Consider the following 16,931-nt stretch of genomic DNA (forward strand, 5'->3'; position numbering starts at 1 on the left):
TAAATTAAAAAAGACTTATACATCATGATTTAAAAGTTAAAACCCAACTAAACCTTGTTCCTTTGCTTAATAATACGATTATTGTTTCTATCTAACTATTTTTGGAGGGGGAAAGAGAATGTTATTAGACTGCTATGATTATGAACCGGGCTGGTATCAGATATTAAGCTAGCAGATAATAACGAGCGGCAAAATAAGGAGCAAACATTGAATTTGTACCGTATGTTGTAATGTTTTTAATCTACTTTCATCATCCACGCGATGTTTACAACACTTTCAAACGAGGTTGGGGATAAGCAGGAGAGGAGACCACGTTCACTTGTAAGACCAGTGTTGTATACCGTTTCCTACCATTGGCGCAGCTTATAATGCGTTATCTTTTGTGATAGAGTATCTTTGACAGTTCTCAACTTGGAGTTGGCTGAGCTGGCGGCTAGCAGCTAACTGTGCTAACTCTATCAATAGTGCTGACAATGGCAACAGTGCTGACAGAGTTAAGGGTGTTAACCAGGGGGTAACCGGAGGGTGGGTGCTATGCTTCTCCATTGATGCCATCCCAATATCAGCAGAAACGGACCCTATAAGCACAGTGCAAAGTGGCGGTGATACACATACAATATGCACTAACATGCACCCACAGCCTAATCACAACAAACCATGAGGAGCTCAGATAAGTGCTGCATTAGTAGTACTTAAGAGGATTTTTTTCTGGAAGCTCCTAATTTCACGAGTTGAGTTGTGTTTGCTGACATTTTTAGAAATGGAAGGGCCCATGGAAGTTCATTTGTTAGTGGATGATAAGTTAATACGTTGTAATTTTAAAGAGTTTTCTTTGTAATTTCATATATACATATATATACATATATATTATACATATATTATACATTTTTTTGCATTACATTACCCACTCCTTAGCTTGCTAAATTGTTAGCCTCGGTGGCTTTTGGCATCCATTTTATTGTTGCCTAGCAGCAGTGTTCTCGCGACTTAAACACTTAAACGCCAAGCTGTGAACACAACTTCCCCTGTCACAATCATGAGCTCACAAGTTCCATAAGAAGGCAGCATACAACACACACTTGGGAAGCGTCTGCTCAGGGCACAATTACTCTATTACATCTTCACTTAGCAAATATTCTTTTGCTGCTACATTAATCTTCAGCATGTCACACAGCAAACCTTTAGACTGATCATGGTAAATATCTGCTCACTTTCTCCCATAGTGCTGGATTAGAAAAGCCACTGAGCCAGCATTTATTCCATGTGGCACAAAATGTGAAATCACACCAACACTTTGGGTACTTTGGCCCAAACCAGAATGGAAAATATTACATTGTGGCATTTAGGAAATTTTCAGTCTTTCCACTTACAGGTTAAGCAGGGAAACCTAAATAGATGTACAAGCAGCTTGAAGTTGTGGTGACCTGCCAACCTGCAAGGGTGGAGATTTTGGCTTTGGCAGTGAGTGTGGGGGCGAATTGTATTCAATTTCCAGAAATTTCACTTAAATGTTAGGATAATGTTGGAATCAATCATTGCCTCTAGGGGGTTTTCCTGTTTAGTTTGGCTTTGATTCTGTCCTCACTACTTAAATGTGTCCTGCAGTTCTCTAAGAACCACACAGTTATCTGCACTTTTAGGCTTACAGTGCAATTATTTGAGACCAGTCCTGTTTCACGCCTACATAGACAATGCTTCAAAGCTGGGTAGTAACTCTGCAGACATGCTTAATATGAACACACCCAAAACCCATGACCACTAAAATGCTTTTGGCCAGATTCAAGGTAAAGACAAGCTGTCCAACCCATCCTTATTCCGGGAACTAGAAACTGAACTTGAAACTTAAAGTGGTAAAAACTAGCCTATTCTGTCTTTTCAGTTTTAAACAAACACATGCAAACACAACCACAAACCAAAACAGTCAGGAATAACATCATTTTCATGACTACTGATGATCACAGAAACACCTCTGGGAGCCACTGCGTCAAACACTCACCGAGTTGATGCAGGCTAGCTCCTTGTTGAGCAGCCAGGGCAGGGAGAGTTTCCCCTCTCCTCTGTAGCACGACTGAATCCTCTCTTTAATCTTCTCCTTTATCCGTCTCATTGTGAACAGACACAAAGCCGACTCCTTGGGCGGCTTGGCCCTGTTCTTCTGACCCTGGGCGAATACAGTAAACAGAACCTCCTCATGCTCTTGAATACCAAGCGAACGGGCCAAACGGGTCCCTGGCCGGGCTAAATAAGCATCCTGAACCAAGCGGTATTCCACTCCGTCCTTGGTGCAGCCAATGGGGAACTCAACATAAGAGTAGAACTTAGGATCGTCGACACATAGACGGACAATTTTAGAGGTGAAGAACTGTTCACTGCTCGCATCAGGTGAAGTGAGCTGAGTGTCAAGTTGTAAGGTAAGATAATACACAAACTGCTCACTGTTGAAGCCGTAAATGTAGTAGATGTCAAACGCTGGGAACTTTGAGAGTGTATCTGAGGGAATCTTCAGCTGCGAGGAGACAAACTCATCCTGGTAGACAAAGCTGAACATGTCAGCGTTCTCCTCATTGGACATTAACTTGCGGCTCGACAGCGTTGGGAAGTACTCAGATTTTCCATCAATGGGAGTGCCGACAAAAAGTTTCCCACCTCCGCCAAAAAGATCTGGGGAGATCACGACACCTGACATGGTGCCTGCCTCAGCAACACTGGATAGATAATGCTCTTTACGGTGGTGGGGCTCGCCAAGCTTGAACAAATCATCCAGACGCAGGAACTGGCATATTCCCTGGGAAGTACTCCCACAAGCAATTAAGCGGTTATGGGCAGCATCAAGTAGCAGGAGTTTATTGACGTTGGAGGTCTGCACTAGCTCATGGGGGCAGGACTGGACACCGGGAGGAGGGTAACAGCGAGGGTTGTCTGTGACTGGGCCAGTAACATGGCTTCGTAGCTTGGTCAGGTTGCCAGACAGCTTGTAGATCCAGTTGACAGCGCCCAGATAGACCTCGCCTGTTTTGTTGTGGACCACCAAATGTGTGAGACCTCCTTCCGGTGGGAAGAAGGAGAGGAGGGAGGGGGAGGAAGGAGTGGAGGTGGAGGGCATGGACAGGGAGAGGAGAAGGACGAGAATAGGGAGGATGAGAAAGGGTGGGTTAAGGTGGGAGGACATGGCGAGGGGAGGGGAGGTGTAAGCGAGTGGGTGTTGGTGTGTATTTTTGAGTGCGTAATCCTCTACAGGGTCAGTCAGTGCCTTTTAGGACTGCAGGGTATGATGATACAAAAGAAGAGTTTCCTAGCAATCGACTTCCTTTCTTTTTTTTTTCCTCCTTTCTCCGCTGTTGTTTTTATAACCTCATACCCTGATCTTCAGCCTCGTCCGCCACCAGCCCTGTGAAAGAGAAACAAAGCAAAATCTTAGCAAACACAGATGTCAATACATTTCGTGGACTTGTGTTTTGCACTTCCAGAGATCTGACAAAAAGGATTCATTTGTTTGTATCAAAATGACAAGACAATAAATATTCGCCCACGGACTCAGACTCGAAGGCCTCGATGCTGAAGTCCAAAAAAAAAGAAAAAACAAATGAGGGCACTATCGGCTTTGTTTTATTGACTTCTCGACTCTTGGCTCGCACCACTCTGTGGAGTGCATCTTTTAAAAGAAGACAGGGCCAAACATTGCTCTTGTATGTATTGATTGTCTGGAGGTATTAAAGGATCCAGCAGACACAGTAAGCATACGCACCCAAATACATACACACTTCAAATACACACAAAAATGCAACATGTGACACAAGAGCGTATGCAGGTAAGAAATCATGTAGATGTTCTTTTAAACAGTGTGTCTGTACAGTACCTAAAAAAAGGAGACCCACATATACATGCAAAATCACAAACGGGGAGAGCCACTGATGTGCAGCATCGTGATAGCAGGTAAACATCCATAAATTACAAGGAAGGCTGCAGGAAGAATCCTATAGTATATTTACAACAAGAGCAACAGAGCAGAGAAATACAAGCATCCTGCTTCTAAAAAGGAAAGGGGAGAGAACTGGTCCAACACGATAAAGCTAGAGAGACAGTGAGAGGCAGAGGGAAGTGAAAGCTATTTGGCTCCAAACCAGTTTCATATAAAGGCAGCTGAGATGGTGGGAAAGATTGCTATAAGTGAAAACTACAGGGAAAAAAACGAGGAAAAAACGAGAATAGGGAGGATGAGAAAGGGTGGGTTAAGGTGATGGGACCATCCATCTATTTTTCTGCTACCCATTTCTTTCTGAGACACTAGAGGCCGTGGCCTATCCCACAATGCACTGCAGGAGCCAGGTAAAGTCAAGTGCAAAAGCAACATGGCTGCTCCACATGCTTGCATGTAATTATCAACATTGTTGCTACCACTGTGTGATAAAGACAAATGTTATTGGAGGTTTTTACAAGGCTGAGAGAGTGACATGCCTGCTAAAGAGCATCTGAAATGAATGAGAAACGTCCTTCTTACTGAAACCCAAAGTTTGCATTATTTTCCGATGTCAGGAAACTCAAATTGTCTTCTAACTAGCAGAGACTGATCAGTCGTAAACCTGTTCACCATCCCCAGCCATACCTTACTCTTACTGTCAGGCCAAACCAAATGTAATCATCCAAGTAACCATGTCCATCTCCATTAATGTTCACTGAAAGCAAGCAAGGTGCACTGCAATGGGTGGCACAGAAAATGAGAGTCAATTAACATCACAAAAATGTTCGTGGTGTTTGACACATGACCACTGCTGAACTATTTGGCTGAAGACAATGATCTTGGTTGCAATAAGAAAACACTGGGAAAATGCTGCAGAAGTTTTTCTTTTATAAGTTTGTGGATCAATGTCCTGGTTGTGAAAACAAACTACACAGCATTCTAAGTAAAAAGCCATTTTGTTTTGACAAACTCTACTGGTTGGCAAACCCAGAGGCAACCAATTTAGTGTAGCTTCTTCTTCCCTGTGTAACCTTAGCACCTTGGTGTGACTAAACTGAGATTGTATTCGTAGAGCTAGATACCATGGTAGAACCAGGCCCGCTGCCAGTTTGTCTCAGTGGTCCACTGGGTTACTGGAACAAAACTCTAGCTCTATCATATTAGTAAAAACTCTTCACAATGACATGAAATAACCAACAATTCCAAGATCTACCATTTTTAAAACTTTCTTGGAGCCTAAAAACGCCGTTTTTATGTGCATTGTCTCAGTGGAAAGTCTATAGGCCCAGACACACCAGTCCAATATCAAAGAACTAGTGGTGACGAAGGCCGACTGTTGCGTCACTTCACATCGCCTGTGTCTCAGCTTAAAAATTGCACTTGAACACATCGCACAGAATGAAGCTAACAGCCAACGACCACTTACGTGCTCTGCACCCGTGTGACAGTAAATAACTCTCCATACCAGCAGGTGTCAGTTGCCTGTATTCATTCAAAAAGGGGAAACCAAAAGACCGACAGGGCGGGTTTGTGATGCTAGTTGGCCAGTTAGCACATTAACAACATAACCAAATGTTGAAGGAACAAATGATATTTCCTGTGTGCTTGCAAACAGTAACACAATCAGTTATGAACCTTTTCTGTTAAAGAGCTCAATGTCTAAAAAGTATCTTACCTAATATAACAGGTTTGTTTCGATCTTGAGCCGTATTGACTTAAGTCATTTGTTTGCTTTCCTCGCGTCCATTTCTCTTCTCGTGCACTGAGCTGAACTAACCAATCAGAGTGATTTCATTCACCGACAACTTCTGCTGGCAAACCAGAAAGAGAAAAACATTCTTGGTGTTTGTATCTGGTGAGTTACTTTCATTGGAATGAACAGGCACCATCCAGTTCTAGAGTCAACCTTGAAAAGAAGACATTACTGGGGCGTCGGGGGCGTCGGTGGCTTAGTGGTAGAGCAGGCGCCCCATGTACAAGGCTGTTGCCGCAGCGGCCCGGGTTCACCTCCAGCCTGTTGCCCTTTGCTGCATGTCATCCCTTCTCTCTCTCCCCCTTTCACACTTGCTGTCCTATCCATTAAAGGCAAAATACCCAAAAAAATAAATTTATAAAAAAAAAGAAAAGAAGACATTACCGATGTCACCGTCAAGGATATGTCAGTCAAACAATCATCTGCCTTTTGCCAGGCCGCCATTGTAAATGAGAATTCGTTCTTAATGACTTGCATGGTTAAATAAAGGTTAAATAAATCTATAATAAATAAATAAATCTATCATTGGTACAGAAACAAAATAGTGGTTCAAAGGGCTGATATCATCAGGAACTGTTTCAAACCAGCCAATACCCACTCACTGCCCAGCCTTCTTTTCATTAGCTCACTGGTTTATGCTCGGCTAAATAAAGAGCACAAGGCGAAGGCCTGTTTCATAATGGAGTTTGGTCAGCAAACTATTCTCGTCTCTTATTTCTGCTGCTGTTTCTCATTCCTCCCTTTCATTACATTCCTCTCTCTCCCTCTCTCTCTCTCTCTCTTTCTGTCTCTCTCTCTCTCAGACACTTCACTCCTAGTCAATAGTGTCTTTCATCTCCAGCCCAGCCATGATTACAGTGGCCCAGATGACGATGCTGTTGCCTGTCCCATTAGGACAATACAGCTACTGTTAGCATCTTAGACACACACACAAATGCACAAAATGTGACCATACAACGCACACGTACAGTATGGGGTCCACAGGATTTTTACAGACTCTCATAGATCCTACTGACTTCTCCGCATCTCAACACACACACTCATAGACATTAAACAAACCTACCCACACACACTTGTGCACCACCCATGCACAACAGATCAACACAAGAATGCACACACTTGAAAAGACAGGTGAAGAGGGAATTTATGCTAAAAGACATGTTACGATGGCTATTTTTGCAGCATTTTCATCTCACCTGCTCTGATGTGTTTTACAAATTCTATAAATAAGTCAAAACCAAGCATGGACTCAGTGGCCATATAGCTTTAGTAGCCAGTGGAGCTGAGAGCTGATGATGTCAGGTGCTGTTTGACTAAACTGGGACAAAGAGATGACAGCAAAGAGGAAGTGAAAAACAAGTTACTGATTTAAAAGTTTTGCTCTAATGTCTGAATTAGATCAAAAGAAATAAAATGGTTGAATTAATGGATGAAGAGTTAGAAAAGTTCTTGTAGATGCAGGAAAAAATGGGTCAGAATATTGTGATGTGGCACTAACCGTCCTCTTGCTTTGGTGCACACAGCCCTGATCCAAAAATTCAGACACTTCATGCTTTAATTGTGTGGTTATTAAATTATGTGTGTTTTTTTTCCCAAGAAAACCTTGAATTACCGGGCCTTTACTTCTGTGTGTGTGTGTGTGTGTGTGTGTGTGTGTGTGTGTGTGTGTGTGTGTGTGTCAGGGCCATCCTGAAGCCCACCTGCCACATCAGATGAAGCCGTAGAGGCGTTCAGGTCTGTCCCGCGCTGATTTATTGCTGTTGGCACATCGATTGCACACACAGCCGCAGACCTTGGCCAAACACTTAGGCAAATTTATACACACCACTTCTTTAGCATGGAGCTCACATCCACGCTCCAGTCTGTGTCTGTGTGCATGTGTTTGTATGTGTGTGCATCCCGCATCTATTCAGTCTTATTTACTACTAAAACACACACAGGCACACGTCCAAACACGTCGGCCTATACATAAACTGTATGTACACAAAGTATATGTAATGGTAGACTTATTGGACAAACCACTGAAATAGTGTAAACATTTACATTTATACCTTATCCATTTTAAACACATTTCTTCTGGATGAAGTGCAGCGGAGAGAGAAAATGTTGGGGACACGAGCTGGAATTGAACCACTTGGTACCTTCACCTGCATTTATGACCCTGTTGATAAAGCCAGTGAACCCATGCGTTTGGTTTTCTACAAATAATCAGCAGCCACAGCTTGGACCGCTGATGGCTCTGAGCCTTGTGCTTTGTAACACCTCTCGGGATTTACATCTCATGCTATTCAAGTTATTTTACACCTTGTGCTGAGAGTTCAAGTTATTAGAACTTTAACCTTGTTTACCGCCGACCTCTCAGAGAGAGCGCAGTTAGTTTACAACTTCATGTTTAAACAAGAAGCTTACATATGGATAAATCATTTGATTTGAAAATTAAATGTGTATTGGCTTTTCCTCAGCCTTGAGCTGTGCTCTCAGGACTGAGTCTGCATCCAGCCCAAGAGTGAGTGCCTCTCAGACTGCTGATCATGTGAGCCCCTCAGGCTCTACACATCATCAGCAGTATGAGCTGTGTTGACTGAAAGTTGGGGAACAGAGCATGGCGCTGATTAACGTCTAGTGCTGAAACATCTAGTCAATTAATTGGTTAAGTGATAATCAGTAGTTTAGTTATTGAAGCAAAAGGCCTGGTAATAGCATATTCAATCCAGCAGTGATGTCAAAGATGCCACGAAAAATAATTTTTCAAAATTCATCATTATTCATTATTCATCTCTGAAAACATCTTCATCTTACAAACTGTATTTATTCATTCATTTTCCATAACAGCTTATCCTGTTACAGTGGTATTATACTACTTAAAGGTTTCCTGTGGAGTTTTTGACCTCTAGCGGTGCTATGGTGCTGTTTTTCAATGAGTGGATCCCTGTTTTGTTTATCTCACACAAGCACACAAGAATGGCCATGAATGGCAGAGTCCTGAACGGGTCTGATTTTCAAGACCCACTACTGCCCCAGCACTGCGATGTGCAATTCCACACCCAATCCACCACTCACACATTTGACCAATTAGTTCCACAACCCAACCTGACCTGTCGACACAAGATCCATGGCCCCATCCAAAACCACAAATCCTATAATAGCCACATACTATTTAAATATTTTGGTTACCTAGCATGTTTAAAGTGATCACTTTGGGACATTCATACACATAAAACTAAGATAATAAACTTTAAAACAAAAGTAATTCGGGAAATACAATTAAATGTTTTTCTTTTTGCTTATACTAATAATATTGAGCAGCACATCGCCACAGTTAATATGTCTGGTAGTGATGCACCTGATTGAAGAGGCTCTCATATTCCAGCTGGAGCAGAAAACAAAGCCAACACACAAAGTCAGAGGATTAAAACTTTAAAAACATCAATTTATCCATCCATCCACATGTTCTTTCTTTAACCCAGAGCTGAACCTAAAAATAAAATTAAGACAAAATGCCGACCGCAGTACACTTCTTTTGCAGCTCACCCACCAGGTACCTGACGTGATGCAGGACTCTGATGCTCAGTGATGCAATTAACAGTCCTGCCAAAAGTTTGCCAAGAAGACTGCCGAAAAGTAAATTAAAACATTTGATATAATATTAAGGGATTGTTCAGGAAATAGACAGGGGTTAATTATCTCTAAGCTCTGGATAAAAGACTGAAGTGCTAGTTGTTGTGACAATACTTAAAATGTTATTTAAAGAGTTCCGCTGGAGATTTAAAAGAGGATTTTACACTCAAATATTTGCTTAGATGCAGCAAAACAGACATCTGAAAGTATGCGTGTAGAATTCCATCTGATCAGTTCACTTTTAAACTCCAGGCTTCTTGCAACAGATGGTAGCAAAGTTACAGTCACAGTGTGGGTCAGATGAGGACAGTGGAGGAGATATGGGAACGGGGGCAGGAGGCGGACACACTTGAACGTGAGGAGATTTCTATTTGGAATCCATTTTTCCAAAAGGCGTAATATTGACAAGTGCTAATACTGCAGACTGTAGTCGACTCACAGCCTCCTCTCTAGGCTTTTAACAGATAGAGATAAGACAAGACAAGGAGAAAGGGAGAGGATGAGGAACTTAATTATACTGAAAGAAAACATGGACAGCGAAACAAACTGCAATAAATATCGTGTTTGAAATAAGACCTTGAATCTAAAGTGTGTGTATGCATCTGTCAGTAGAGCGAAAAAGGCTATGGATTGGTAACAGTTAACAACAGACTTTTAAACTTCAACACATTTCCCTGACACTTAGGGAGATTATCAGCTCTAACCTGCTTTGTTTCACGATACTGTCACACATTTGCAAAGCAGCCCACTCGCCAGAAAAAAATGTTGCCATTGTACATTACTGCAAACTACAGGAGGAGGTGGAGGGGATGGTGGATGACAGGACGCCTAGACAAAACGCCTGCAAAGCTGCAGACCACTGCACACCACTGTTCAAGACCAACAAGCAACAAACCAGTTCTTATTTATTGAGTCAGTGCTGTGTTTCCAGCAAGGTGAGTGTTTTTAGCAACCCTTTGCTGTGTTTCCTGCAACAAAAAGAGGTTGACTTACCAAGACATTGCTGCTTTTCCAGAGGAGATTGTGCCACCTAAACCGGGTATTTCAACCAAAACATGATCCTTTCCTCATCACAACCAAGTGTTATTTGTGCCTAAACTTAATCACACATACAACTACACACAACCAAAGTATCCACATATAACAGTTCATATGATATGCTATAAATTTGCACCCCACGAATGAAGCACTTGACGTTAAGTTACGTACTTGACATAAAGTTACGAAGGTTTAGGCAAGTAACATCACTGTGGTTAGATTTAGGAAAACAGACATGGTGACGATGTACCCTAAATTGACTCCAAGTTCACACACATGGTTCCAAACACCAGTCTCCTGGGGAAAGTCCTGTGGGAAAATATTGTGACCCATCCACCACCCCAACCTGCCTCCCTGCTCCACCCTTTCCTTCTTTACTCCCATCAGTGCATTGGTCATGTGACTGCAGCCTACCTAAATATGTAGGTTACACATGAATTACTGGGGGAAAAAATCGATAGAGCATATTATCACAATATTTTTGTGTGGCAATATCGTACCATCAAACAGACACCAAGTATTGATTTTTTATTATATAAATTATTAATATCAAAAAGAATTAAAAGAATGGGTTGCTTTTTCAGTTCACTAGATACATTTTGGTGCAATAAATGACTGAAGTGAGATGAACAAGCTAACTACTTTATTTTGTTTGATAAAACTGTTGATGCTGACAAAGTCCTTCTTTGGAGATATAATTTGCAGCTGAAAAAAGTTAATAAATCGCAACATATTGCAACATATTTTATTGCAATACTCAACATATCGCAACACATTTAAAATTGCAATGATATCTATCGTGACTTATGTATCGTGATAATATTGTATTGTTGGGCCTCTGGTGATTCCCACCCCTAATCAACAGTGCATGAGAACAGCCTGCCACAGGATACCACAGGGTTGTAACATGGAAAAACAAAGTTTCAATGTATCCACTCAACATGACAGTGTAACGTACCCATGCTTTGTGGAACCATACAATGCCGACATTTATTCTGCCAATAAGGCTGGACAAAGAACAAAGATAACTTGATAAAGGACTTAAATGTTTTGTAGCACATCCTTTAAATGTCATCAGCTCTGAGTATTTGGACATGATGGAGCCATTCCTGACTGAAATGCAACTGCAACACTTCAAAAAGAGACCAACCTACTTGCAAAAACACTGTTCTCCCTTAACAATGTGTTTATATTTAACACACTGTTTTACTTAGTATGTCTACATATTCAGACAGACTGCTATGGCAGACAAAGCACTAACAGACTCTTCATTTTAATTCGTTCCATTTGTGAGGTGAATTTAAACCCATACCAGGTTTCAGCTGGCATCGGATGATGTCTTTTAATTGCATTTTGTCATGTTTTATCTTTTATGCAAAAATAATTGGACGACACTGATGACAATATGCCATATCATCTAAATTAATTGGACCCTATGCCTCTACTTGTGTGTGAATCGAATGAAATAAATAAGTGTTTTGTGTGAGGCTGAAGGAAGAAAGGGAAGGTGGGTTGAAGTGTGTGTGTAGTATGTGTGTGCACATGTGGGCTGCTGCACCATGCAGTGGGAACACAGTGGTTCATTTACAATCGCACTCCACAACTGACACGCAGACAGCAGCATGCACGCACACACACGCTGTTCAGTTATATGGCAATCATTCAACATTAAATAATTCCTCGTGGATAAACACACGCGCAGACACACACACTGTTTTTTTTCCCAACAACAATAGGGATTAGCAGAAGAGGCAGACGATACAATGACTCTACTTTGTCCAGCAAGAATATTCAAACACACACATGCAGGGAAACAGATGCTTCCATACTGTTCTATATGCATGGAAACACAAACACAGCCGCAGATACAGACATACAGACCCATGCATGGGCACCCACAGATACATTCACACACACTTAACTTCCAAACTGACAGGTGCAGCTCAGCCATCACTCATTCAGATGGTACAGTACAAATCTACACCAAACAGAGCTGAGTGGTTGAGCCTTAATCATTCTTAATCTGACTGAGTCTCTCCAACAATACGCTCGCCCTGTCTCCAAGCTCTCCAGAGTGGAGGGATTTAAGGATTTTTCAGATATAGTTAAAAACCCTGACAAGAGTAGCATGCTTGTTTTTGCACCCTGTAACAGACAAATCACATGAGGTTCATTACATTTTTGAGTGAACTGAATTTTTTTTTTTTTTTCCAATCGGCCTCTTGTGTGTGTGAATTGGTATTCTCACTGGGCCAGTCACTCCCATTAAGGGAAGCACTTGATATTAATTTCATACATGTAGGTGGAGAGGGCAATAATAACTGTAGCAATGGAGTGGAGTTTCCCCAAACAAGGGAAGAAATGAGTCATGCCTCTCACTCAAAACACCTATTATAAGGATGTTACACCTGGTTTCCAAATAGCTCTGCATCTGTATGCCAGTCAACCAGAAGCCACCATGTGCACTGTGCCACAGGAAGTAAGCATAAAAACGTGAAAAGTTAGACGGTATATAGCTAACATCGGTAGCATGCTAGCTAGGTAACATATAGAGTGCATGCATGGGTGTTTGTACATCTTTTCACAAAATACTTTACAAAACTGGCTACACACATGGCAGGCCAACATCCTCACTTATTTGACGCCATGCACTATCTGTACTGTGCCGTTTAGCTCTCTTCTAGACTTTCAAAATGTTATCAGACTGAATGGATTGAATCTTCTGATATACAGACGTCTCTTTCATAGTACAGTGCCTCAGAAATGGGTCCTAAAGAAATGAGTTAGCTTTTTTGTACTCCCAGGTCCCTTGTCTTGAAGTCAATGGGTTTTCTCAAATGAGTTTTTGATTCAATGCCTGAAACAAGGTCTGAGGTTAACACAAGCTCAAGAGATTTTCACATTTTGCTCTATAACATTAAACACGTCAGTAAATACCTCATTTGTGAATTTTGAAGCTTTTATGTGTCTTTAAAAAAGTGGTTGCTAACAAGTGGCTAAATGAGACTAGAGAACATCATCACAGCTTTATAGTCGTGCTGTGGTAGGGATGTTAAGTCTTGCGACTGTGGCAGAGTTCGTTTATAGCCTAATGTTAAGTTTTTACTTCTGGTGACTGTATTTAGGCTTCAAAAATCACAAAAGCGATGTTCATTTGTGAAGATTATCTTGCTAAGCAAAACATCTATGTATCATCAACGTTTGTCTGCCACAGAGCTTAAATTCTGCAAAGATCTAAAATCCAATGGAAAATTCCCATAGGCCTTCTGATGAGGGAATCAGGGCGATGCCAACTTTTGTGTCCGCCTATAGAAAAACATCACCCCTGGAGCATTCTATGGAAGTCCATGGGAAAAAGACTTTTTGGGCCCAATTATTGGCCACTACAAACATTGGCTTTAAAGCTGGGGGCCTGGGTAAAAGACATCACAACAAACTGACACCTCAAAGGAAAAGACTTTACTCTGTGGTTTTAATCACAGTTTATGTGAACATCTCAATATAATGGCAAAAAGTTACAATTACACTAATTAAACAGTATATGCATTGAAATGATTTCCATTCGAGTTAAATATATTTGTATGATTAGTCCTGTTTTGTATCTCTGTATAACTGTCTCTCTGTCACGTCACACATTAGAGGAATGCAAAAGCACTCCAATCTACTCCACCACAACAACATAAAATTCACATTTGATCAGAGTTGTTGTAAAGTTGAGGGCTTTGTTTGGATTCTTTATCTGCAGAAATGTCAACAGCAACTTTTGTTCATGGATGATACGAGTGTGCCACCACCTCTTTGTTGTTACAAATATTTAACTCCATCAACTGGTACCTGATGAGTGCGTGAGTGCTTTCCCACACCTTTTCTAGTATTTTCTCCTCTGAGTAAAAAGGGCGCAGGTTAGAGGCAGAGCAGCTATTCAAACTACTCTCACACAAGTAGGAACAAACAAAAACAACTGCATGAATGCTCAACTTCAACTCGGCCCAGGCTGGATCTCAGAGGATAGCATGAACCTATTTGTACATTACACTCTCCTGGTGTAGCTCATCTCTGGCAGGTACAGATAAGTGGCTGGTGTTCAGTTTGTGTATAAGAGGAAGCACATGTTTGCTTAGTGCCACCCCAGGACCACAGTTAGTTAGCAGTGAGAAGAACCGCAGTGTAAAAGGAAAATTCCAAACTGGGTGAGATGAAGGGGGGAAACAATCCTTTCACCTCTCCTAAAGAAGCGACTGAGACATCACATTTGCTTAATCTTTCTAAAGTGGAAAAGAGTCCCCTCTTTTATCAACCTTCACCTTAATACTGTAGGTCCTCATACCTCATTGGGTTGCAGTCGAACCGAACTGCCAACTCAAACCGTTGATATTTGAAGACCTGGGAATTAGACTCTTTCTCAAGAATTACATACTGTGTAATGGTTATAAAAGTAAAAGTTGAGTTAAAATGCTGTTAAAACACTAAAAAATACTTATGTGAACATGCTAAAGACAGTAAGCAAAAGAATGCTTTAATTCATGAGAGTACATGGTTAAAAACAAAACATTATTCATCAAAGGTAAAAACTGATAAAGGTGAAATTCATAGTGATCTGCTTATTAAGTGATCTGTTATCTACTACTCTAGTCTCCCAGACAAATGAGTATAGAGTGATAAATTAAAAAAGGATCATCTGTGTTTAAAACATAAGTAATTTCTGATGCTATTTTGGTTACTATTGCTATTCTGATTACTATTTTATATTGTTTGCTACAGTGATTCTTTTTCTTCAAGCTTATTCCTGTGAAAGTTGTTACTCTAATCATTGATCGGGTTTTGATTGCTTGTGTCTGAGCTAAATTGTAGAGGGGAAGACGTTGCTTTCGTTCGTCCATTACAACACTGGACGTGACTGAAGTAACATCGTGTCTGTGTTTTTCCTTGTATTATCCCCCTTTACAGGTAAGAAAAGTGATTATAATATAGTTTGTGATGCATTTATGTTTGCTGTGTGTTAGAAGATAAGTAGGAAGTAAAACACTGGTCTCTACAGTAACTTTGAGAGCTAATAATAAGTTCAGTACACGTGAATGTTACACTCACCGTAGTTTTCTTTTTAGCTGCATGGTGGCGCGAGCAGCGTTGTTTAGTTTTCTTGCTAGCTGCATGGTGGCGTGAGCAGCCTTGTTTCAGAAGTGCATTTATGATGTTTCTGTGCAGTGTTGGACATTTAATGAGGATATATTTGATAAGAAAATGTATTTCCATGCTGTCATATGTGTGTTTATGGATAAAATAGTGACATTAATAGCTTTCATTTGACAAGATATTAGTTCGGTTATGACGTGACTGATGGGAAGTTATTTTCATTTATATTTGAATTGAAGCAGATGTAAAATGTCAGTTCATATTCAATACGGAGACTATAGTTTGTCCATTTAAAGGTAGTTTGTCAATTTTGACTCAAGCCATTGTGAAGATATGTTGTGCTACAATGCTTTATATTTCTAACACTGTCAACTGTGTTGTTTTGATATGACAGTTGCTGTAACAAAAATGGTGCTTTATTTTGGAAAATCCATTACAACACTGGACGTGACTGAAGTAACATCGTGTCTGTGTTTTTCCTTGTATTATCCCCCTTTACAGGGGTGTAACAACTGCACCTTTAATTTAACTATTACCGCTATCTGGACAGATGACACACGCTGTCACTTCTCCTGTGAGGACAGTCTCCTTTATACAAATACACACACATGTCCTGTCGACACATGGACAAGCAGACACACACTAATTGTCCAACAGGGGTGAAAATGTGTTAACAGATGCTGTGAGCTGGTAGGAATGTGGGGGGGGGGACAGAGAGAGGGAGAGAGAGAGATTTGTATGTGCTGACAAACCTTAAAAAAGAGAAATTACTCTGCAGTTGGATCATTCCCATGATGGGTGTTGAACTCACTGCAATGGAGTGTGTGTGTGTGTGTGTGTGTGTGTGTGTGTGTGTGTAGTCTCCAAAGAGGGGACCCTGCAGCTAAAGCCATTTAGAGGGGCTTTAAGTGCTTGAATAGGCCTAGAAACACAGTTCTTTATCAGGGAATTTGGCGTAGATAATCGAAGCTGGCTCCCAACCGCAGAACGGCAATTTTGCAGTTTAAGAAAATGAGAGGGAGAGAGCAATGGAGGATGGAGAGATGGAGAGAAAGCGAAAACAAAAAATAAACTGCACAGCCCATTCAGTCCAGGTCTGGAAGAGGAAAAACCGCTGCATTGGAATCAGTGCGTTTGTGTGCACATGCATACAGAAAAACGGGGGAACAGTACAGAAACACTGACACAAGGACAAAAGAGGAGAGTTCCTACTGTTGCTGATAGGTCTGTGTGGAGACAGATGGGATACTAAGTGCATACTGTAGTTTCATATCTGGAGGCGAGAGGAATATCACCATCTATCTTGGTTGAGAGACTTCACACTCAAGCTGCAATAGAAACCTGTTTTATTGTCACAGCGGTGCTGTAACAATGGCTATAAACTGGGGCTGTTAGTACAAATGTTCAGTCGCCATTAGGAGGGCGGGGAAG

At 41.2% G+C, this 16,931-nt stretch overlaps 1 protein-coding gene across 2 annotated transcripts in view; it reads right to left on the bottom strand.

The window, feature by feature from the left end:
• LOC117257925 (plexin-A1-like) overlaps positions 1-16,931 on the bottom strand; it is a 351,734-nt gene that overhangs the window by 291,754 nt on the left and 43,049 nt on the right. For both annotated transcript variants that reach the window (XM_033628343.2, XM_033628342.2), the window contains exon 2: positions 1,997-3,388. In XM_033628343.2, the coding sequence (XP_033484234.1) occupies positions 1,997-3,169 (1,173 nt within the window). In that variant the 5' untranslated portion in view covers positions 3,170-3,388. The remainder of the gene's footprint in view (positions 1-1,996; positions 3,389-16,931) is intronic.

This window comes from Epinephelus lanceolatus, chromosome 8, assembly GCF_041903045.1.
Source record: "Epinephelus lanceolatus isolate andai-2023 chromosome 8, ASM4190304v1, whole genome shotgun sequence".
NCBI classification, from domain to species: Eukaryota; Metazoa; Chordata; class Actinopteri; order Perciformes; family Serranidae; genus Epinephelus; species Epinephelus lanceolatus.